Source organism: Bombina bombina, chromosome 4 (genome assembly GCF_027579735.1).
Source record: "Bombina bombina isolate aBomBom1 chromosome 4, aBomBom1.pri, whole genome shotgun sequence".
Lineage (NCBI taxonomy): Eukaryota > Metazoa > Chordata > Amphibia > Anura > Bombinatoridae > Bombina > Bombina bombina.
The window spans coordinates 803,039,952-803,066,474 of NC_069502.1; the positions used below are offsets into that span (position 1 = coordinate 803,039,952).

Sequence of the window (26,523 nt, forward strand, 5' to 3'; positions counted from 1 at the left end):
GAAGGAACTGGTGGGAGAGACTTGGGCTGCAAGATCTGCATTAATAAGTAATCTTGTCACTGGGTTCTCGGCTAATATAGCCAATCAGAAGTGTTTGATTCACTACAAACTAACACAAGACAGCCACCAAACTTCAATTTCTGTGTACTAGGCCTCGGCCTGGTTAAATACCTCTAATATGGCGTCTAAACAAAAACCCAGACAGGAAAAGTCAAGCAAACCTCAGCCAAGTCAGAATCAATCAGTCACATCTTACTTTAGTGCAGCAGAACAAACAGTACATAATGACATTGCCAAGGGCAATTGACACTCAAAAAGCCTCAGCTCTGGAACCAGATTATGATGCACAGGAATTAATACAAGTTCCGGCAGATGTTCTTTCCTCCCTCCCATCTAAGCAAGATATAGCTGATATTGTCCATGCATGTGTCAGAGAAGAATTGGAAAATCTTAAGCAAGATGTACATGCACTAGGCTTTCGGGTAGAACATTGGAGGATGGTACTGAGTCTATGAAGGAAGAATTCTCCCAACTACAGGCATGTTATGATGCCCAACAAAACTCTATGGAAATGCTGTATGACAAAGTGGACGACTTGGAAAATAGGAGTAGGAGGAAAAATTTAAGAATTCGTGGGATCCCAAAGTCTGTTTTGCCTAAAGATCTCCCCACCTATCTGCCAGCCTTGTTCGCTCATTTGAAAGGTGACAAATCTTCAGAAACCTTTCCATGGGACAGAGCACACAGGGCTTTTACGCCCGAAACCACCAGCTACAGCACCCCCCAGGGATATAATTATTACATTTAAAAACTTTAGGGACAAGGAGGAACTACTTGGTTTCTCTAGGAAGAATCAACCAATAAGGTTTAGAGGCACAGTTCTACAATTCTTTGCAGACCTGTCTCAAAGAACCCCCCAGCAAAGGAGGGATTTTGGCCCTCTGACACAACTCCTCCGCCTCAAAAGACTTCCCTATAGGTGGGGTTTTCCAACCCATATTATGGTAATTCATGAAGATAAACAGCATATCTGTAAAGATGTCTCAGAGATAGGGGAATTTTGTAAAGCTCTAAACCTAGAGGCACCTACAACACCCCAATTGTTAGAAGGAACATCACTACAGCAAGACCAAGGAACCTCAGATGCTTTTCAAAAATGGAGGACAGTAAGCAACCAACAGAAGAAGACCTCCCCATTGCAACAAGTTCATGCTCAGGATCCTAAAACCCAAAGACTATTGCAACCTAGATCTCCGAGGTCAAGAACTGGAAGGTAACTACTAGGATAATACTACAGTTTCTCTATCCTTTTTGGGATTGGGACTGGGACTGGATTTAGTTATGCGGTTCTGATATGTTTTATTGCTGTTGAATGCCTGTTTAGTTTATTATTCGAGAAATGCTGACTGTTCTGTTATGTTATGTATTTTCTTGTCTTTTACAATTCAAATAATTATTCAAAAATGGTCCCCGCTACCATTTCATTCTATTGAATTTAAATATTGTTGCCATCATTCATCCCGTTAAAAGAAAGAAGAATTTATTTTTCTCAGAATAGTGGTGGGGAGGATGGAGATGGCCCTTGTGGCTTTGTCTGCCCTCGGCATCACTACAGGTCATTGGTACCTGGCTCTGTTATGTTAAATTGTTTTTATTGTACTATTGTTGATTATTATGTTGGGCTATATTCATGGTTTTCATTATGCTCCACTCAGACAGATAGTAAAGAGAACCACACTAACACACACAGTATGGATCCAGAAAGTCGTAGAATAACTTTAATTACTTAAAATGTTAAAGGGTTTAACTCCCCTAGTAAGCGATATAAAGCGCTATCTGACCTAGCTAAAAGGGGTGCAGATATTCTTTTTTTACAGGAGACCAATTTTAAAAAGCACAAAGAACCTGTATATTTTGGGGCTCAATACACTCAACACTACCATAGCTCAGCAGGGGTCAAGAAAAACATAATTTATGTAAGAACTTACCTGATAAATTCATTTCTTTCATATTAACAAGAGTCCATGAGCTAGTGACGTATGGGATATACATTCCTACCAGGAGGGGCAAAGTTTCCCAAACCTTAAAATGCTTATAAATACACCCCTCACCACACCCACAAATCAGTTTAACGAATAGCCAAGAAGTGGGGTGATAAGAAAAAGTGCGAAGCATATAAAATAAGGAATTGGAATAATTGTGCTTTATACAAAAAAATCATAACCACCACAAAAAAGGGTGGGCCTCATGGACTCTTGTTAATATGAAAGAAATGAATTTATCAGGTAAGTTCTTACATAAATTATGTTTTCTTTCATGTAATTAACAAGAGTCCATGAGCTAGTGACGTATGGGATAATGACTACCCAAGATGTGGATCTTTCCACACAAGAGTCACTAGAGAGGGAGGGATAAAATAAAGACAGCCAATTCCTGCTGAAAATAATCCCCACCCAAAATAAAGTTTAACAAAAAACATAAGCAGAAGATTCAAACTGAAACCGCTGCCTGAAGAACTTTTCTACCAAAAACTGCTTCAGAAGAAGAAAATACATCAAAATGGTAGAATTTAGTAAAAGTATGCAAAGAAGACCAAGTTGCTGCTTTGCAGATCTGGTCAACCGAAGCTTCATTCCTAAACGCCCAGGAAGTAGATACTGACCTAGTAGAATGAGCTGTAATTCTTTGAGGCGGAGTTTTACCCGACTCAACATAGGCAAGATGAATTAAAGATTTCAACCAAGATGCCAAAGAAATGGCAGAAGCTTTCTGGCCTTTCCTAGAACCGGAAAAGATAACAAATAGACTAGAAGTCTTACGGAAAGATTTCGTAGCTTCAACATAATATTTCAAAGCTCTAACAACATCCAAAGAATGCAATGATTTCTCCTTAGAATTCTTAGGATTAGGACATAATGAAGGAACCACAATTTCTCTACTAATGTTGTTGGAATTCACAACTTTAGGTAAAAATTCAAAAGAAGTTCGCAACACCGCCTTATCCTGATGAAAAATCAGAAAAGGAGACTCACACGAAAGAGCAGATAATTCAGAAACTCTTCTAGCAGAAGAGATGGCCAAAAGGAACAAAACTTTCCAAGAAAGTAATTTAATGTCCAATGAATGCATAGGTTCAAACGGAGGAGCTTGAAGAGCTCCCAGAACCAAATTCAAACTCCAAGGAGGAGAAATTGACTTAATGACAGGTTTTATACGAACCAAAGCTTGTACAAAACAATGAATATCAGGAAGAATAGCAATCTTTCTGTGAAAAAGAACAGAAAGAGCAGAGATTTGTCCTTTCAAAGAACTTGCGGACAAACCCTTATCCAAACCATCCTGAAGAAATTGTAAAATTCTCGGTATTCTAAAAGAATGCCAAGAAAAATGATGAGAAAGACACCAAGAAATATAAGTCTTCCAGACTCTATAATATATCTCTCGAGATACAGATTTACGAGCCTGTAACATAGTATTAATCACGGAGTCAGAGAAACCTCTATGACCAAGAATCAAGCGTTCAATCTCCATACCTTTAAATTTAAGGATTTCAGATCCGGATGGAAAAATGGACCTTGTGACAGAAGGTCTGGTCTTAACGGAAGAGTCCATGGCTGGCAAGATGCCATCCGGACAAGATCCGCATACCAAAATCTGTGAGGCCATGCCGGAGCTATTAGCAGAACAAACGAGCATTCCCTCAGAATCTTGGAGATTACTCTTGGAAGAAGAACTAGAGGCGGAAAGATATAGGCAGGATGATACTTCCAAGGAAGTGATAATGCATCCACTGCCTCCGCCTGAGGATCCCGGGATCTGGACAGATACCTGGGAAGTTTCTTGTTTAGATGAGAGGCCATCAGATCTATCTCTGGGAGCCCCCACAATTGAACAATCTGAAGAAATACCTCTGGGTGAAGAGACCATTCGCCCGGATGCAACGTTTGGCGACTGAGATAATCCGCTTCCCAATTGTCTACACCTGGGATATGAACCGCAGAGATTAGACAGGAGCTGGATTCCGCCCAAACCAAAATTCGAGATACTTCTTTCATAGCCAGAGGACTGTGAGTCCCTCCTTGATGATTGATGTATGCCACAGTTGTGACATTGTCTGTCTGAAAACAAATGAACGATTCTCTCTTCAGAAGAGGCCAAAACTGAAGAGCTCTGAAAATTGCACGGAGTTCCAAAATATTGATCGGTAATCTCACCTCCTGAGATTCCCAAACTCCTTGTGCCGTCAGAGATCCCCACACAGCTCCCCAACCTGTGAGACTTGCATCTGTTGAAATTACAGTCCAGGTCGGAAGAACAAAAGAAGCCCCCTGAATTAAACGATGGTGATCTGTCCACCACGTTAGAGAGTGTCGAACAATCGTTTTTAAAGATATTAATTGAGATATCTTCGTGTAATCCCTGCACCATTGGTTCAGCATACAGAGCTGAAGAGGTCGCATGTGAAAACGAGCAAAGGGGATCGCGTCCGATGCAGCAGTCATAAGACCTAGAATTTCCATGCATAAGGCTACCGAAGGGAATGATTGTGACTGAAGGTTTCGACAAGCTGAAATCAATTTTAGACGTCTCTTGTCTGTTAAAGACAGAGTCATGGACACTGAATCTATCTGGAAACCCAGAAAGGTTACCCTTGTTTGAGGAATCAAAGAACTTTTTGGTAAATTGATCCTCCAACCATGATCTTGAAGAAACAACACAAGTCGATTCGTATGAGACTCTGCTAAATGTAAAGACGGAGCAAGTACCAAGATATCGTCCAAATAAGGAAATACCACAATACCCTGTTCTCTGATTACAGACAGAAGGGCACCGAGAATCTTTGTGAAAATTCTTGGAGCTGTAGCAAGGCCAAACGGTAGAGCCACAAATTGGTAATGCTTGTCTAGAAAAGAGAATCTCAGGAACTGATAATGATCTGGATGAATCGGAATATGCAGATATGCATCCTGTAAATCTATTGTGGACATATAATTCCCTTGCTGAACAAAAGGCAATATAGTCCTTACAGTTACCATCTTGAACGTTGGTATCCTTACATAACGATTCAATAATTTTAGATCCAGAACTGGTCTGAAGGAATTCTCCTTCTTTGGTACAATGAAGAGATTTGAATAAAACCCCATCCCCTGTTCCGGAACTGGAACTGACATAATTACTCCAGCCAACTCTAGATCTGAAACACAATTCAGAAATGCTTGAGCTTTCACTGGATTTACTGGGACATGGGAAAGAAAAAATCTCTTTGCAGGAGGTCTCATCTTGAAACCAATTCTGTACCCTTCTGAAACAATGTTCTGAATCCAAAGATTGTGAACAGATTTGATCCAAATTTCTTTGAAAAAACGTAACCTGCCCCCTACCAGCTGAACTGGAATGAGGGCCGTACCTTCATGTGAACTTAGAAGCAGGCTTTGCCTTTCTAGCAGGCTTGGATTTATTCCAGACTGGAGATGGTTTCCAAACTGAAACTGCTCCTGAGGACGAAGGATCAGGCTTTTGTTCTTTGTTGAAACGAAAGGAACGAAAACGATTGTTAGCCCTGTTTTTACCTTTAGACTTTTTATCCTGTGGTAAAAAAGTTCCTTTCCCACCAGTAACAGTTGAAATAATAGAATCCAACTGAGAACCAAATAATTTGTTTCCCTGGAAAGAAATGGAAAGTAGAGTTGATTTAGAAGCCATATCAGCATTCCAAGTCTTAAGCCATAAAGCTCTTCTGGCTAAGATAGCCAGAGACATAAATCTAACATCAACTCTAATAATATCAAAAATGGCATCACAGATGAAATTATTAGCATGCTGGAGAAGAATAATAATATCATGAGAATCACGATTTGTTACTTGTTGCGCTAGAGTTTCCAACCAAAAAGTTGAAGCTGCAGCAACATCAGCCAATGATATAGCAGGTCTAAGAAGATTACCTGAACATAGATAAGCTTTTCTTAGAAAAGATTCAATTTTTCTATCTAAAGGATCCTTAAACGAGGTACCATCTGACGTAGGAATGGTAGTACGTTTAGCAAGGGTAGAAATAGCCCCATCAACTTTAGGGATTTTGTCCCAAAATTCTAACCTGTCAGGCGGAACAGGATATAATTGCTTAAAACGTTTAGAAGGAGTAAATGAATTACCCAATTTATCCCATTCCTTAGCAATTACTGCAGAAATAGCATTAGGAACAGGAAAGACTTCTGGAATAACCGCAGGAGCTTTAAAAACCTTATCCAAACGTATAGAATTAGTATCAAGAGGACTAGAATCCTCTATTTCTAAAGCAATTAGTACTTCTTTAAGTAAAGAGCGAATAAATTCCATCTTAAATAAATATGAAGATTTATCAGCATCAATCTCTGAGACAGAATCCTCTGAACCAGAAGAGTCCAAAGAATCAGAATGATGGTGTTCATTTAAAAATTCATCTGTAGAGAGAGAAGATTTAAAAGACTTTTTACGTTTACTAGAAGGAGAAATAACAGACAAAGCCTTCTTTATGGATTCAGAAACAAAATCTCTTATGTTATCAGGAACATTCTGCACCTTAGATGTTGAGGGAACTGCAACAGGCAATGGTACATCACTAAAGGAAATATTATCTGCTTTAACAAGTTTGTCATGACAATTATTACAAACAACAGCTGGAGGAATAGCTACCAAAAGTTTACAGCAGATACACTTAGCTTTGGTAGATCCAGCAGGCAGTGGTTTTCCTGTAGTATCTTCTGGCTCAGATGCAACGTGAGACATCTTGCAATATGTAAGAGAAAAAACAACATATAAAGCAAAATAGATCAAATTCCTTATAAGACAGTTTCAGGAATGGGAAAAAAATGCCAAACATCAAGCTTCTAGCAACCAGAAGCAAATGAAAAATGAGACTGAAATAATGTGGAGACAAAAGCGACGCCCATATTTTTTTGGCGCCAAATAAGACGCCCACATTATTTGGCGCCTAAATGCTTTTGGCGCCAAAAATGACGCCACATCCGGAACGCCGACATTTTTGGCGCAAAATAACGTCAAAAAAATGACGCAACTTCCAGCGACACGTATGACGCCGGAAACGGAAAATAATTTTTGCGCCAAAAAAGTCAGCGCCAAAAATGACGCAATAAAATGAAGCATTTTCAGCCCCCGCGAGCCTAACAGCCCACAGGGAAAAAAGTCAAATTTTTGAGGTAAGACAAAATATGATAATTTAAAGCATAATCCCAAATATGAAACTGACTGTCTGGAAATAAGGAAAGTTGAACATTCTGAGTCAAGGCAAATAAATGTTTGAATACATATATTTAGAACTTTATAAATAAAGTGCCCAACCATAGCTTAGAGTGTCACAGAAAATAAGACTTACTTACCCCAGGACACTCATCTACATGTTTGTAGAAAGCCAAACCAGTACTGAAACGAGAATCAGTAGAGGAAATGGTAAATATAAGAGTATATCGTCGATCTGAAAAGGGAGGTAAGAGATGAATCTCTACGACCGATAACAGAGAACCTTATGAAATAGACCCCGTAGAAGGAGATCACTGCATTCAATAGGCAATACTCTCCTCACATCCCTCTGACATTCACTGCACGCTGAGAGGAAAACCGGGCTCCAACTTGCTGCGGAGCGCATATCAACGTAGAATCTAGCACAAACTTACTTCACCACCTCCCTTGGAGGCAAAGTTTGTAAAACTGATTTGTGGGTGTGGTGAGGGGTGTATTTATAAGCATTTTAAGGTTTGGGAAACTTTGCCCCTCCTGGTAGGAATGTATATCCCATACGTCACTAGCTCATGGACTCTTGTTAATTACATGAAAGAAAGAGGGGTTAGTATTCTTATAAGGAAGACGATACCATTTATACTTCAAAAGCTTGATAGGGACACAGATGATAGATATGTTGGAATATCAGGACTATTATATGGTAGAAAAGTATCGTTCCTGAACGCTTATGCTCCCAATTCACAGCAACTACCATTTTTTAAATCACTGTCCCGAAGGTATTTAGACCTGTTATAAGGTATAGTGTTCTTGGGAGGAGATTTTAACTTTCCATTCGAACCAAAATCAGATTCCTCTAACCCCAACACTATGATCTCCCAAAAGACCACAAATTTCCTCTGGAGGGCCCTCAAAGACCACCACCTGTACGATGTGTGGAGATTTGTAAATCCAAACAAGAGGGATTATACCTTTTTTCTCACCCAAACCAATCCTACAGTAGGATAGACTATGTACTAACAAATCAAGAAGGCCTTTCATTGATAACCACAAGTAATATTACGCCGAGTTCTTGGTCAGACCACTCGGCTGTAGAGGTTAGATTTAAATGGCCAGATACGTATCATACTCCTATAAACTGGAGACTCGATAATTACCTCTTAAGTAATTCCACGAATTTAGAGAACTTAACTAAAATACTGGTTGAATATTTTGAAATAAACACAAACTCAGTCACAGATCCCTATATACTTTGGGAGGCACATAAATGCACCATTAGAGGAGAGTTCATCAAGCTTAAATCCCACACACAGAAAATAGCTAGACAACTATATAACACCTTAACTTCTAAGCTGACCCAAGCTGAATATGCCCATAAACAAGATCCCTCAAACTCCCAAACCCTAACTGAGATGAAATCTCTCCGTACTCAACTTAATGATTTCTTGTCAATAGAGCACCAAAAATCACACATGAAAACTAAACAACTATATTTCTATGAAGGGAATAAAGCGGGCAAACTCTTGGCACGCGCCCTTAAGAAGATAAGATTAAAATCATATATTCATGAGATTAAACTACCAAATAATATTAAGGTTAGGACCACTCCTGAAATTCTGCAACAGTTCCATGAATATTATTCTATGCTATATAACATTAACTCACAGGAAAATAGGGACACGGTTAACACCACTCTATCGGAATATCTTCAAACTTGTAGGCTCCCTAAACTCACGGATGATCAGATCAGAGATATAAGTTCCCCAATAACCCCCTCAGAGATATCTGCAGCGATAAAACTGTTGAATGCAGGGAAATGTCCGGGTCCAGATGGCCTCACGGCCAGATACTACCAAGCCTTTCAGCCAATTCTCCTTCCTCATCTGTTGCATTTGTTTAACTTGACGTCTAGTCAGGTCACTGAAGCACATATATAACGGTTCTTCCCAAACCGGGCAAACCCCCAGATAGCCCATCTAATTTTAGACCTATTTCCCTATTAAATGTTGACGTTAAGATATAGGCGAAAATTTTGGCACATCGCCTAAACAAAATCCTTCCTTCCTTGATAGACATAAACCAAGCCGGATTTACACCAGGGCGAGAGGCCAGGGATAACACTACGAAAATAATCACATTGCTAGAATATGCGTCCTCACACAAGATCCAATCTGTATTTGCGTCAATGGACGCAGAAAAAGCATTTGACTGGCTAGACTGGTCATTCCTTAGAGAGTCTCTCATACAATTCGGATTCCCCGCCAAATTTATAGAAAAAGTATTTGCCCTTTACAGCCGACCTAGTGCTAAAATTGCATTAAATAATGACCTATCACCCTCGATCCCGATATTAAATGGCACTAGGCAGGGATGCCCGCTTTCACCCTTGTTGTTTGTGTTGGCGATGGAAGTCTTGGCCACTAGAATCAGACAAAATGTCAATATTGAAGGTATCCAAATAGGTACTAGGGAATATAAAATTACCCTATATGCAGATGACATATTCCTAACGTTGTCATCCCCGAACAGCTCAATTAAATTTCTTATTGAGGAACTAACACTATACGGATTGCATTCCAATTTTAAAGTAAATGCAAGTAAGTCTGAATTTCTGGGTTTGGGTCTCTCTCAAGTTGAAATTGACAATATAGAAAAGACTTTAAGAATTTAAACACCAAAAGATATCTACAAAATACCTGGGGGTATCTCTTTCCACCTCCCCTCAACGTCTTCTTACGCTTAATTATACCTTGTTTACCAAAAATATTCAACAGGAACTACGTTCCTGGCAAAATAAAACCCTGTCCTTGGTGGGAAGGATAAATGTGGTTAAGATGTCCATATTACCAAAGATATTATATATTTGTCAAACTATCCCTATAAATATTTCAGATTCCCAGATTTGTGCGCTACAAAAAATCATCAATACATTTATCTGGCAAAATAAAAGACAAAGGATAGCTAGGTCCACTATGTACCGTACGAGACACAATGGTGGTTTGGGGGTTCCGCAGTTAAAATACTATAGATGGGCCGTTTTCCTCACTCGGATAGTAGATTGGTGCAGGCACTCCTCACACAAAGAGTGGGTTGTGCTGGAACATAATCTGGCTACTGTTTTGCAACTGGGAGGGAGTTGTTGGATTCCCCCTCAAAACCGACAATTAGGACAGAATACTCCTAAAATGACTTTAGAGACATATAAAATATGGGACAAACACCCTACAAAGATCCTGAATATCTCCTCAAGCACCTCACCAATGACCCCTCTGGTTAATAATCCCGGTTTACCAATACCATTGGCCCCAACTTCAAAACCCTTTACCACATTATCCGATATACCCAAATGCTATGACGTCTTACAAAATAAGAAAATAAAACCCAGGGCGGAACTGTCGGATTGTTTTGGGGGGATATTTTGTCATTGGTTTAGATACCACCAACTCACATACTACATCAATAACCATGTAAAGACAACATACTTCGGCCTCTTACGCCTTTTGAAACACCACTCTGGGAAGTTACCAACTTACACAAGTAAATGGGATATGGAATTGCAAAATCACCCTACACATGAGGACTGGAAGTACATTTTTCAAAACAGATACTCTTCCTCAGTGCAAATTCAAGAGATGAACATCAAACTTCAATGTCGGTGGTACTTCACACCATTTAGATTATCCACAATATTTAAGAATACAGAGAGTGTGGGTACCCAGGTACCTTTATACATATATGGTGGGATTGTCCCCTCATGGCCCCATTCTGGGATAATATCATAGATGCAATTAAAAAGGTCATAGGAATCACACTGCCACTTGATCCAGTGGTACTCTTATTTAATAAATTCCCTAAGGTACATTGCAAACTTAGACTCTAGCTATTATATATCATGGTTAATAGTGCAAAAAGGATAATATCCCAGAACTGGAAGCAAATTAGGCCCCCCACCATGGAAAAATGGAGAGAGGTGGTATCCTCTACAATATTACTAGAAAAGTATCACTTTGTTATTTCTCTTTTTTGTGGGAGGAATATTCTACATTACATAATACAAAATATATTAATAGGCAAAGAACATAGTCTGTCTATGGGTCAATGTTAACAATTATATTAATTATATGGACCTTAAAGTATAATGATCTCACTTTATTCATTTTTTTCTGTTTATACCTTACATGAATGTGTGCTCATCCTTTTTGATCAAAATTTATTTTGTTCCCTTATGATTTGGTTTCCCCCATAGTTTGTTTGATTGATGATGTAAAACTGCAATGCTCTTAATGATTGTGAATTGAAAGCCTGTAATGTTTTGATTATCACTCAATAAAAAATTTGGAAAAAAAAAAAAAGACAATGCAAAAACACTCTGAATTTAAAATAAGCAGTAGATTTTGTTCTCTCAAATTAACAAATTATTTTTTTCTCCCTTTTCCCCCCACTCCCTTTATCATGTGACAGACATCAGCCAATTACAGACTATTATACGCATACCCTGTGAGCTTGTGCACATGCTCAGTAGGAGCTTGTTCCCCAGAAAGTGTGTATATAAAGAGACTGCAAAGTTTGATAATGGAAGTAAATTGGAAGGTAACTTAAAACTGCATGCTCTTTCTGAATCATAAAAGTTTATTTTGTTTTGAGTGCCCCTTTAAATGATTATTGCTTATGTGCACAAAACATTCCGTTTTATTTATTTTTCTAATGTTGGATTTATGCCATATATTCTGTACTTGTAATGAAGACCAGATTATCACTTTATATAAAAAGGTAATATATAATATGTAAAATAAATTTTATTAGTGAACATACACTCACCACACACGTACACTCACTTGCACCCTGTGTCCCTCAGACACGTCACACACGTACACTCACTTGCACCCTGCGTCCCTCAGACACGTCACACACGTACACTCACTTGCACCCTTCGTCCCTCAGACACTTCACACACGTACACTCACTTGCACCCTGTATCCCTCAGACACGTCACACACGTATACTCACTTGCACCCTGTATCCCTCAGACACGTCACACACGTACACTCACTTGCACCCTGTATCCCTCAGACATGTCACACACGTACACTCACCTGTGCCCTGTATCCCTCAGACACATCACACACGTACACTCACTTGCACCCTGTGTCCCTCAGACACGTCACACACGTACACTCACTTGCACCCTTCGTCCCTCAGACACGTCACACACGTACACTCACTTGCACCCTGCGTCCCTCAGACACATCACACACGTACACTCACACTGCACCCTGCGTCCCTCAGACATCTCACACACGTACACTCACTTGCACCCTGTATCCCTCAGACACATCCCACACGTACACTCACCTGCACCCTGTATCCCTCAGACACATCCCACACGTACACTCACTTGCACCCTGTGTCCCTCAGACACATCACACACGCACACTCACCTGTACTTATATTGTCACATGTGTCCTGCTCTGCAGCTTCTGGCATATTACTTAGCCACTGATCTTCTGTTTGTTCTGTGTTACATGAAATCTTAGCATCATTTTCACCTGAAAAAAATTAAAATTTCTGTTGTCTCTTTTCAAAAAATCTTTTAAAACTGAATGGGAAAATTTGTGTAAATTAAGTTAAATCCACCTCAGCCTTCATCACTAGCAGTCACATCCGTAAGAAACATTCCATATAATGACATCAGCACAACAGTAAATTTATGTGTCAAGCAGTAAAGCAAGTTAGATCAGCTGCATATACAGCCTCATTGTAACCAATCAGAATTCCTATGTGAGACTTGTTACAAGGTTTAACAATAACATATATTTTCCATTGCTTATTAAACCTCACTATAGCCCATTTAATTATGTTAACATGCATTGCCTGGGGGAGAGAATGTACCACAGTGATATGATAGAAACAGCAGATATATAAAGAGATTTATATGATTCAAGACAAAAGTATTTTCTACTTCGTAAATAAAAGAGGAAAATTAATAGAAATTATGAAAATGTTAAGTGCTGAGCCATTTCATACCCTTGTGCTGAAGCGGTGTTCAGTCTTTTGCATTCATTGTATTTAGAATTCAGCCCTACATAAGTTATATCACAATCACCACAAATAACAGGTGGATTTCCATCTATGTGTTTTATTGGGCGGGAGAAGTGGCTCTAAAAGTGAGAGACACACATACACTTACCTGTGCCCTGTTTCACAGAGACATGTCACACAAGTACACTCACCTGTGTCCCTTACATGTCACACAAGTACACTCACCTGTGCCCTGTGTCCCTTACATATCACACACGTACACTCACATATGCCCTGTGTCCCTTACATGTCACACACATGTACACTCACATGTGCCCTGTGTCCCTTACATGTCACACACACGTACACTCACATGTGCACTGTGTCCCTTACATGTCACACACACGTACACTCACATATGCCCTGTGTCCCTTACATGTCACACACATGTACACTCACATGTGCTCTGTGTCCCTTACATGTCACACACACGTACACTCACATGTGCACTGTGTCCCTTACATGTCACACACACGTACACTCACATGTGCACTGTGTCCCTTACATGTCACACACGTACACTCACATATGCCCTGTGTCCCTTACATGTCACACACATGTACACTCACATGTGCCCTGTGTCCCTTACATGTCACACACACGTACACTCACATGTGCACTGTGTCCCTTACATGTCACACACACGTACACTCACATGTGCCCTGTGTCCCTTACATGCCACACACATGTACACTCACATGTGCCCTGTGTCCCTTACATGCCACACACATGTACACTCACATGTGCCCTGTGTCCCTTACATGCCACACACACGTACACTCACATGTGCACTGTGTCCCTTACATGTCACACACGTACACTCACATGTGCCCTGTGTCCCTTACATGCCACACACACGTACACTCACATGTGCACTGTGTCCCTTACATGTCACACACATGTACACTCACATGTGCCCTGTGTCCCTTACATGCCACACACACGTACACTCACATGTGCACTGTGCCCCTTACATGTCACACACACGTACACTCACATGTGCCCTGTGTCCCTTACATGTCACACACACGTACACTCACATGTGCACTGTGTCCCTTACATGTCACACACGTACACTCACATGTGCACTGTGTCCCTTACATGTCAAACACGTACACTCACCTGCACCCTGTTTCCCACAAACACATCACACACATACACTCACCTGTGGCCTGTATCCCTTACATGTCACACAGGTACACTCACCTGTGCCCTGTGTCCCTTACATGTCACACACATACTCACCTGCGTCCCTCTGACACATCACACGTACACTAACCTGTGCCCTGTTTCACAGAGACATGTCACACACATACACTCACCTGCACCCTGTTTCCCACAGACACATCACACACATACACTCACCTGTGCCCTGCATCCCTTACATGTCACACAAGTACACCAACCTGTGCCCTGTGTCCCTTATGTCACATAGGTACACTCACCTGTGCCCTGCATCCCTTACATGTCACATAAGTACACCAACCTGTGCCCCTTATGTCACATAGGTACATTCACCTGTGCCCTGCATCCCTTATGTCACATAGGTACACTCACCTGTGCCCTGCATCCCTTACATGTCACACAAGTACACCAACCTGTGCCCTATGTCCCTCAAACAGCTCACACGTACACTCACCTGTGCCCTGTGTCCCTTACATGTACACAAGTACACTCACCTGTGGCCTGCATCCCTTACATGTCACGCACGTACACTGACACATCACATGTCACACACTTACACTCACCTGTGTCCCTCTGACACATCACATGTCACACACTTACACTCACCTGTGCCCTGTATTCCTCGGACATATCACACACGTACACTCACCTGTGGTCTGCATCCCTTACATTAAATGAAAAAAGCAAATATACTGGCACTAGGACCTAGTGAAAAATAGGAAAAAATTAACTGATACTAAATATCAATCCGGTGCTACCCCCAATTAATTATGCAATATGAAACAAGGGAAGAAACAGATAGGAAAGAGTGCTAGATAAGCCCCTAAGATTAAATGAAATAAGTTAAAACAATATAATTTTTATGATATGTATTAAGATAACAGGGTAATCCCTCTATATAAAAGATACAGTACCTATCCAGCCAACAAATACTAAAATCAACTCATTAGATCACCCCCCTGTTTCCTGGCCAATATCTGCAGTCGTCAGCATCAGGTGACAGGGATGATAAACATGAGACAAGTATTAAAATTACACACAAACGCGTTTCGGCCTAACTAGTGGCCTTTTTCAATGTAAATGAGGACAAGCCGAAGCCCGAGTGCCACCCCTTTAAATACTGTCCATGAAAACTCTAATCCTCCAATCACTGTCCAGAAGCATGCAACACCCCCCCCACAGAGCCAAATGAAACTGATTGTGTTGTCTTAGTGTGGGCGTATAATGCACATAAATTGCCATCGGTTGGAACTCATCAGTGATGTCAGTGAGTGGGACGGTCTGGCTGAGACTTGACAGCGTATAGAGTGATCACAACAACACATAATGAGTCTGTTATTACGATATATCAAAACAATCCACTGTAAAATGCATCTTTAAAATGAAAATAAGGTTGCCGGTCTCACCATGAAATTTTTACATTCCATCCCAGTTTTAGTGTGTGGTGTGTTAGTCAAAAAAGACACACATTGAACTATAGTTAAAAATTCAACATTATGCTCCTACAAAGTGCTACCTGTGTATCCGTAGCTAGAAACACTAGAAATGTGACAACAGCCAGTGAGTATCAGGCTATATTGTACTGTGGCACTCAGTGTGTGATTGAGGCGACACCCTGACTGGTGATATAATGTACAGTTCTTACAGACAATAAGATATAAAAACCACATAACACACGTGCACTTACCTGCATTGTCACTGTCACTCATTTCCTGCATTGGAGCTTCCAGCTGATCTTCTGTTTTAACATCTACGTCAGTATTAAAGTCACCTGTCAGAACATTAAATGCAGACAATGTTTCATGGTTTAGGGTTTTATTTCACCCCAAAATCAACTAGTAATAGGTACTTTATAATTTCCTTACACCTAATATTTGAGGGATATTAAAATTGATCAATAATATCAAAATAGAGGGCATGTATGTATTATTCACATAAAGCAGCAAATGAGAGAGAAGAGAGGGCATGTGTATGTACTATTCACATAAAGCAGAGGGTGAGAGAGAGAAGAGAGGGCATGTGTGTGTACTACTCACATAAAGCAGAGGGTGAGAGAGAAGAGGGGGCATGTGTATGTACTATTCACATAAAGCAGAGGGTGAGAGAGAAGAGAGGGCATGTGTGTGTACTATTCACATAAAGCAGAGGGTGAGAGAGAAGAGAGGGCATGTGTGTGTACTATTCACATAAAGCAGAGGGTGAGAGAGAAGAGAGGGCATGTGTGTGTACTATTCACATAAAGCAGAGGGTGAGAGAGAAGAGAGGGCATGTGTGTGTACTATTCACATAAAGCAGCAAATGAAAGAGAAGAGAGGGCATGTGTGTTTACTATTCACATAAAGCAGAGGGTGAGAGAGAAGAGAGGGAATGTGTGTGTACTATTCACATAAAGCAGAGGGTGAGAGAGAAGAGAGGGCATGTGTGTGTACTATTTACATAAAGCAGAGGGCAAGAGAGAAGAGAGGGCATGTGTATGTACTATTAACATAAAGTAGAGGGTGAGAAAGAATGGAGGACATGTGTGTGTACTATTCACATAAAGCAGAGGGTGAGAAACAATAGAGGGCATGTGTGTGTACTATTCACATAAAGCAGAGGGTGAGAGAGAATAGAGGGCATGTGTATGTACTATGCACATAAAGCAGAGGGTGAGAGATAACAGAGAGCATGTGTATGTACTAGTCACTTGAAGCTTAAAGGGATACTGAATTAAAATAGTTTATTTCGGGATTCAGATAGAGCATGCAATTTTAAGCAACTTAATTTACTCCTTTTATCAATTTTTCTTCGTTCTCTTGCTATCTTTATTTGAAAAAAGAAGGCATCTTCAGCACTTGTTTATTGGTGGGTGAATTTATCCACCAATTAGCAAGAACAACCCAGGTTGTTCACCATAAATGGACCAGCTTCTAAACTTACATTCTTGCTTTTCAAATAAAGATACCAAGAGAATGAAGAAAATTTGATAATAGGAGTAAATTAGAAAATTGCGTAAAATTGTATGCTCTATCTGAATCACAAAAGAAAAATTTGGGGTTCAGTGCCCCTTTAACGACCAAGAACGTACAGGGTACGTCCTACAAAAAAAGGTCAGTTAACGACCAGCGACGTACCCTGTACGTCCTTAGGGGTTTGAAGCGATGGAATCGATCCTGATCACTTCCAGACGCTTTCATGGTATTGCAGTGATGCCTCGATATTGAGGTATCCTGCAATACATTTTTTTTACACACCGATGCAGAGAGAGCCACTCTGTGGCCCTCTCTGCACCGGTAGCGATGGTGCCGATCAATGGTGGGTGGGAGCCTTAGCAGGGAGGCGGGTGGGCGGCCCATCGCTACTCGGCATCTGGTTCCTGTAAGTGCAATGTGCACGCCGGGTGCCGGGAGCATGCGGGGGGCGCGCGCATGCGCGTGTATCACCTACTGCCACCAATGTAGTAAGTGAATGGGAAGGAGGGAGAGGAAAGGCAGCTACACTACAGAAAAATAATATTTAATAAATAAAAATAACTTTTTTTGGGGGGGGGGGCAGACTGGGTACTGGCAGTCAGCTGCCAGTACCCAAGATGGCGGCAAATAGGTAGTGGGGGAGGGTTAGAGAGCTATTTGGAGGGGGGATCAGGGTGGTTGGGGGATAAGGGGGGGGGATCCAGCTGAATAGATAGTTTTTTAAAAAAAAGCCTTTTATTTTAGTACTGGCAGACTTTCTGCCAGTACTTAAGATGGCAGGGACAATTGTGGAATGGGGGAGGGAAGAGAGCTGTTTGAGGGGGGATCAAGGAGGGATCAGGGGGTCGGATATGTCAGGTGGGAGTCTGATCCCTGCACTAAAGCTAAAATTAACCCTACAAGCTACCTAATTAACCCCTTAACTGCTGGGCATCATACAAGTGTGGTGCACAGCGGCGTTTTATAGGCCACCCACCCGCCTTCTTTGGATCCCTCCCAGGCCACCAACGATCGGCACATAACTGGCCGATGCAGAGAGGGCCACAGAGTGTCTCTCTCTGCATCGGTTTGCTGAAAAAAGGGTATTGCATGATGCCTCAATATTGAGGCATCGCTGCAATACCTTGAAAGTGGCTGGAAGTGATCGCCTGAAACCCCAGAGGATGTGCCAGGCACCTCCTTGGTGAGTAACTTACACTTTTTGTAGGACATGCCTGGCGCGTCCTTGGTCTTTAAGGAGTTAAAGGGCCATTCCAGACAAAATTGGATCCCACATAGATGTATTTCAGTTTTGAATAGAAGCATTTTTGTAATATACACATATTAGTATGTACTATTCACATAAAGCAGAGGGTGAGAGAGAATAGAGAGGGAAAAGAGGACATGTCTATGTACTATTTACATGAATCTTATAGGGACATAAAACCCCACATTTTTATTTCATGATTCAGTTAGAGCATACATGTTTAAGCAACTTTCCAATTTACTTTTATTCTCAATTTTGTTTTATTTTCTTGGTATCCTTTCTTGAAGGAGCAACAATGCACTACTGGGAGCAGGATGAACACAATTGTTAAGCCAATGAAATAAAGTCTCATATTTTGGAGCCACCAATCAGCAGCCAGATTCCAGCTTCTGTGCCTATCTCAGTATGATTTTCAACAAAAGATACCAAGAAAATGAAGCAAATCAAAAAACAGAAGTAAATCTGAATGCTCTATCTGAATCATGAATTTTTTTTTGGGATTTCATATCCATTTAAGGTGAGAAAGAAGAGAATAGAGGACATGTGTAGGTACTATTCACATAAAGTAGAGGGTGAGAGAGAATAGAGGGCATGTGTATGTACTATTCACATAAAGCAGAGGGTGAGAGAGAAGAGAGGGCATGTGTGTTTACTATTCACATAAAGCAGAGGGTGAGAGAGAATAGAGGGCATGTGTATGTACTATTCACATAAAGCAAAGGGTGAGAAAGAATAGAGGGCATGTGTGTGTACTATTCACATAAAGCAGAGGGTGAGAGAGAAGAGAGAGAATGTGTATGTACTATTCACATAAAGCAGAGGGTGAGAAAGAATAGAGGGCATGTGTGTGTACTATTTACATAAAGTAGAGAGTGAGAGAGAAGAGAGGGCATGTGTGTGTACTATTCACATAAAGCAAAGGGTGAGAAAGAAGAGAGGGCATGTGTGTACTATTCACATAAAGCAAAGGGTGAGAGAGAAGAGAGGGCATATGTGTGTACTATTCACATAAAGCAGAGAGTGAGAGAGAAGAGAGGGCATGTGTGTACTATTCACATAAAGCAAAGGGTGAGCATGTGTGTTTACTATTCACATAAAGCAGAGGGTGAGAGAGAAGAGAGGGCATGTATGTACTATTCACATAAAGCAAAGGGTGAGCATGTGTGTTTACTATTCACATAAAGCAGAGAGTGAGAGAGAAGAGAGGGCATGTGTGTGTAATATTCACATAAAGCAGAAGGTGAGAGAGAAGAGAGGGCATGTGTGTACTATTCACATAAAGCAGAGGGTGAGAAATAATAGAGGGCATGTGTATGTACTATTCACATAAACCAAAGGGTGAGCATGTGTGTTTACTATTCACATAAAGCAGAGGGTGAGAGAGAAGAGACGGCATGTGTATGTACTATTCACATAAAGCAGAAGGTGAGAGAGAAGAGAGGGCATGTGTGTTTACTATTCACATAAAAGACTATAGTGTTTAAAAGTGCATATACAGCGCCAACATCCAAACAGATACAAGCTCCCAAAGTGAGACCCCTAAAAACTAAAAAAAATGAATATTAATATAGAAAGAGCGAGCACCAGCTATAGGCTAAAGTATCAGAATAATATTAAAATACATTTATTACATTCACAAAAACTAGGGTAATGTTTTAATTGTTTTCAATCAAATTGTTATATGTACATAGGGTACCCTAGATTATTTGAATGTAATAAATATATTTTAATATTTTAACATTATTCTGATACTTTTGCCTATTGCTGGCGCTCCCTCTTTCTATATTACTATTCACATAAAGCAAAAGGTGAGAGAGAAGAGAGGGCATGTGTGTGTACTATTCACATAAAGCAAAGGGTGAGAGAGAAGAGAGGGCATGTGTGTGTACTATTCACATAAAGCAAAGGGTGAGAGAGAAGAGAGGGCATGTGTGTGTACTATTCACATAAAGCAAAGGGTGAGAGAGAAGAGAGGGCACATGTGTGTACTATTCACATAAAGCAAAGGGTGAGAGAGAAGAGAGGGCATATGTGTGTACTATTCACATAAAGCAAAGGGTGAGAGAGAAGAAAGGGCATATGTGTGTACTATTCACATAAAGCAAAGGGTGAGAGAGAAGAAAGGGCATGTGTGCATACTATTCACATAAAGCAGAGGGTGAGAGAGAAGAGAGGGCATGTGTGTGTAATATTCACATAAAGCAGAAGGTGAGAGAGAAGAGAGGGCATGTGTGTACTATTCACATAAAGCAGAGGGTGAGAAATAATAGAGGGCATGTGTATGTACTATTCACATAAACCAAAGGGTGAGCATGTGTGTTTACTATTCACATAAAGCAGAGAGTGAGAGAGAAGAGAGGGCATGTGTGTGTAATATTCACATAAAGCATAAGGTGAGAGAGAAGAGAGGGCATGTGTTTACTATTCACATAAAGCAGAGGGTGAGAGAGAAGAGACGGCATGTGTATGTACTATTCACATAAAGCAGAAGGTGAGAGAGAAGAGAGGGCATGTGTGTGTACTATTCACATAAAGCAGAAGGGGAGAGAGAAGAGAGGGCATGTGTGTGTACTATTCACAAAAAGCAGATGGTGAGAGAGAAGAGAGGGCATGTGTATGTACTATTCACATAAAGCAGATGGTGAGAGAGAAGAGAGGGCATGTGTATGTACTATTCACATAAAGCAGATGGTGAGAGAGAAGAGAGGGCATGTGTATGTACTATTCACATAAAGCAGAGGGTGAGAGAGAGAAGAGAGGGCATGTGTGTACTATTCCCATAAAGCAGATGGTGAGAGAGAAGAGAGGGCATGTGTATGTACTATTTATATGTAGAGGGTGAGAGAGAGAGAAGAGAGGGCATGTGTATGTACTATTCACATAAAGCAGATGGTGAGAGAGAAGAGAGGGCATGTGTATGTACTATTCACATAAAGCAGAGGGTGAGAGAGAAGAGAGGGCATGTGTATGTACTATTCACATAAAGCAGAGGGTGAGAGAGAGAAGAGAGGGCATGTGTGTACTATTCCCATAAAGCAGATGGTGAGAGAGAAGAGAGGGCATGTGTATGTACTATTTACATAAAGCAGAGGGGAAGAGAGGGCATGTGTGTGTACTATTCACATAAAGCAGAGGGTGAGAGAGAGAAGAGAGGGCATGTGTATGTACTATTCACATAAAGCAGTCGGTGAGAAAGAAAAGAGTATGTGTGTACGAGGTATTTGCATAAAATAGAAGGTGAGAAAGAAAGGAAGACACAGTATGTTTGTGCACCAAATAGATTTTATCATTGCAACCTGTCTGTACTGAAGCTCATTATTTACATACGGCTAGATTACGAGTTTTTGTCGGTAAGGCTGTGCAGTGCTAACAAGCCTTTTTTTCTCACCGCTCACTTAAGCCAACGCTGGTATTACGAGTTTTCTTCAAGCCGGCGTTAGCCTCAGAAAACTGAGCGTTGAGCAAAATTTAGCTCCACATCTCACTGTAATACCAGCGCTGCTTACGGTAGCGGTAAGCTGGCAAAACGTGCTCGTGCACAATTTCCCCATAGGAAACAATGGGGCTGAGCTGGCTGAAAAAAAAACACCTGCAAAAAAGCAGCGTTCAGCTCCTAACGCAGCCCCATTGTTTCCTATGAGGAAATAAAAGTCATGTCTGCACCTAACACCCTAACATGAACCCCGAGTCTAAACACCCCTAATCTTACACTTATTAACCCCTAATCTGACGCCCCCGACTTAGTTGCCACCTACATTATATTATTAACCCCTAATCTGCCGCTCCGGACACCGCCGCCACCTACATTATCCCTATGAACCCCTAATCTACTGCCCCCAACATTGCCAAACCCTACATTATATTTATTAACCCCTAATATGCCCCCCCCAACGTTGCCGCAACTATATTAAATTTATTAACCCCTAATCTGCCGCCGCCAACGTCGCCGCCACAATAATAAATTCCTTAATCCCTAAACCTAAGTCTAACCCTAACCCACCCCCCTAACTTAAATATAATTTAAATACATCTAAATAAATTTACTATAATAAATTAAATTATTCCTATTTAAAACTAAATACTTACCTATAAAATAAACCCTAAGATAGCTACAATATAACTAATAGTTACATTGTAGCTATCTTAGGATTTATATTTATTTTACAGGCAACTTTGTATTTATTTTAACTAGGTAGAATAGTTATTAAATAGTTATTAACTATTTAATAACTTCCTAGTAGAAAATAAGTACAACTTGAGAATTGAGCTTGCATTCTATTGGCTGATTGGAACAGCCAATAGAACGCGAGCTCAATCCTATTGGCTGATTGGATCAGCCAATAGAATTGAACTTCAATCCTACTGGCTTATTACATCAGCCAATAGGATTTTTCCTACCTTAATTCCGATCGGAATTGAAGGGACGCCATCTTGGATGACGTCACTTAAAGGAACCTTTATTCTTCAGTTGCCGTCGGATGGAAGAGGATGCTCCGAGTCGGATGTCTTCAAGATGGACCTGCTCCGCTCCAAATGAAAGACGATAGAAGATGCCGCCTGGATGAAGCCTTCTGTCGGTCTGGAGGTCCTCTTCTGGCCGGATTGGATGAAGACTTCTGCCCCTCTGGACGTCCACTTGTGCCCGGCTGGTAGGGTGATCTTCAAGGGGGTAGTGTTTTATTAAGGGTGGATTGGGTGGGTTTTAGAGTAGGGTTGGGTGTGTGGGTGGTGGGTTTTAATGTTGGGGGAGGGGGTATTGTATTTTTTTTTTACAGGTAAAAGAGCAGATTACTTTGGGGCAATGCCCCGCAAAAAGCCCTTTTAAGGGATATTTGTAATTTAGTATAGAGTAGGGAATTTTATTATTTTGGGGGGCTTTTTTATTTTATTAGGGGGATTAGATTAGGTGTAATTAGTTTAAAAAAATTGTAATTCTTTTTTTATTTTCTGTAATTTAGTGTTTGTTTGTTTTTGTACTTTAGTTTATTTAATTGTATTTAATTGTAGGTAATTTATTTAATTAATTTAATGATAGTGTAGTGTTAGGTGTAATTGTAATTTAGGTTAGGATTTATTTTACAGGTACATTTGTACTTATTTTAACTAGGAAGTTATTAAATAACTATTCTACCTAGTTAAAATAAATACAAAGTTGCCTGTAAAATAAATATAAATCCTAAGCTTGCTACAATGTAACTATTAGTTATATTGTAGCTAGCTTAGGGTTTATTTTTATCGGTAAGTATTTAGTTTTAAATAGGAATAATTTAATTGTAGTAATTTTATTTTGTGTTTTTTAAATTATATTTAAGTTGGGGGGGGGGGGTTAGACTTAGGTTTAGGGGTTAATAAATTTAATATAGTAGCGGCGACGTTGGGGGCGGCAGATTAGGGGTTAATAAATGTAGATAGGTGTCGGCGATGTTAGGGACGACAGATTAGGGGTTAATAAAATTTAACTAGTGTTTGCGAGGCGGGAGGGCGGCGGTTTAGGGGTTAATAAATTTATTAAAGTGGCGGCGATCCCGGTCCGCAGATTAGGGGTTAATATATTTATTTAAGTGTTTCCGATGTGGGGGGTGGCCTCGGTTTATGGGTTAATAGGTAGTTTATGGGTGTTAGTGTACTTTGTAGCCCTTTAGTAAAGAGTTTAATGTTACGGCGTTAGCCCATAAAACTCTTAACTACTGACTTTTAAATGCGGTAGGAGTCTGGACAGGAGAGGGTCTACCGCTCACTTTTTCAAGCAATCGTAATACTGGCGTTAGGAAAATCCCATTGAAAAGATAGAATACGCAACTGACATAAGGGGATTTGCGGTAAGTTAGCGGTACACCTGTACCTGCCTGACTCGTAATACCAGCGGGCGTTAAAAAGCAGCGTTGGGACCCCTCAGCGCTGCTTTTTAAGGCTAACGCAAGACTCGTAATCTAGGCGATAGTAATTAATAGGGTTAAATCATTTCAGCATCTGAGTTTTCAAACTGTGAAGCTTATACCATAGATCACTCACTTGCAGATACATCTGATGGCTGAATATTCTGTACAAGGTCCCCATGTGATCCTGTATCTAGATTTTCATTACTGTGACCTGTTAGTTCTAATAAACAATAAAATGAGTTTTATGGTAAATGGTTTTAAGTGCAGTTATCTCACACATTATTATGTAGTAATATTACACAACACATCATCATTTTATTATTATTATTTTTTTTGTAAATAAATTTTTTATTGAAGTTGAAATATGTATTAACAAACAAGATTCACCTTTAGGACAATATTACATCAAAGAGAGTCTTACATTGTCTATAATCTAAAGTTGGTGACTAAACAGTATTGACATATAATAAGAGAGTAACGTATATTCATATTTTAACATGGTGCTAGACAAAAGTGCAGGTGAAATGAAATAGAACTTCATTTTATATTATATTACTGGCAAGTGATCTCCACGACATAATAGAAAACGTTTCATAACATATCTGAGTCAGGGTATCAGTCTGTGGAGAGTTAGCATGTGTGTTGGCCACTCTTGGGCCGACATATATAGGAGGGAAGGGGATATCAGCGGGCAAAAAGCCGCTCAGATAAAAGAGGGGGAAATGGAGGGGCGGAGCCTTCTAAGCAATGCGGTGGAGCTTATAATATAAATAAGTATGGATTGGTTTCCTCTTCTGTTAAATAGATACTAAAGTGAGATTATATACACTGTAGTGCGATGGGCATATTAGGAGATTAGCAAATTACGCAGCTATCAGTCTATAGGCTCAATAAAAGTCAAATACAACCCCTATAAGGACAGAAATGTTTAGCCCATTAGGGGTATCCAGAATATAGGTGAACATATTTATGTGCATACAAGTGGGTAATAAAGCTTGCTCATAATACATCATATGTCTCCATATGGGGTCTACAGTTAAGGCTTCACAAAGGAGTATATAATTGATGAAGGAATGTATTCCACCTTCTGAGGGCCAAACTGTATCAGTCAAGCTAAGTAACCTTTAATGTATTATAACAACTTTCAGCTAAAGCAGAAATCAGCAAATAATATCTATGGTTGGTGATAAAATAGAACATTACTGCGTAAGTATTTAGAACACAGGAGGGAGAGGGATGCAACTATACACAAACTTAGCAACCCATGGAAGGGGTGGATCCCTCTCTAAGAGGGGCTGAATAAGGGACCTGGTAATTTGCCTAGGTCTGTAGGTTTAGTCACTGCAGGGGTATTTATAATAGAGGAAATGAAAAAATAAAACATGTCTAGTCTGTAGGACACATAAGCTGCAGAATTATCATAAATGCTTAACCCAATTAACAAACCTTGAAGAAAAAAGAAAAGTTTTCAAAGGTAAAACAAAGCTTGGTCAGTACAAAACTGTTAAACCTGAATGTACATATACATGGAGAAAAACATTAGGTATAACTTAAGATAATTTATGAGTCTGTGTCTAGATTGGGATGGTATGGGTCATTATAGGCACACAACCTAACAACGTAGCATGTAGAGGGGGGTTTAACCCCCTTTAACGTTAACATACATTCCATAATAGTGTAGAGCCCTGTAATAGATGTACTCAGAGCTGTGAGTGCTTTATATATTTCTAACCTTACATGTGTCTCATGCTAGGGAATGCTCGATACACAAAAGGAGATATATCTAGATGATTGGCATACATATAAGAGGTTACGACATTATCAGCCAATTTAACCTATTCCTAACTTTCTGAACCACCCAGCGTTATATGGAGCGCCAAGTTTGTAACTTCTCAGTCCGTCAACCAGTTTTGACGTGGTCGGTGGAAGATTCACGCTGGGTGTATGCGGT

General features: G+C 40.2%; 1 protein-coding gene across 1 annotated transcript in view; it reads right to left on the reverse strand.

Annotated features, from left to right (window-relative positions):
* The window catches only part of LOC128657040 (oocyte zinc finger protein XlCOF7.1-like), a 77,097-nt gene that overhangs the window by 13,269 nt on the left and 37,305 nt on the right, over window positions 1–26,523 (reverse strand). The window contains exons 6-8 of the mRNA XM_053711264.1: window positions 24,706–24,792; window positions 16,184–16,267; window positions 12,672–12,779 (exon numbers count right to left, since the gene is read on the reverse strand). Coding sequence (XP_053567239.1) covers window positions 12,672–12,779; window positions 16,184–16,267; window positions 24,706–24,792 — 279 coding nt within the window. The remainder of the gene's footprint in view (window positions 1–12,671; window positions 12,780–16,183; window positions 16,268–24,705; window positions 24,793–26,523) is intronic.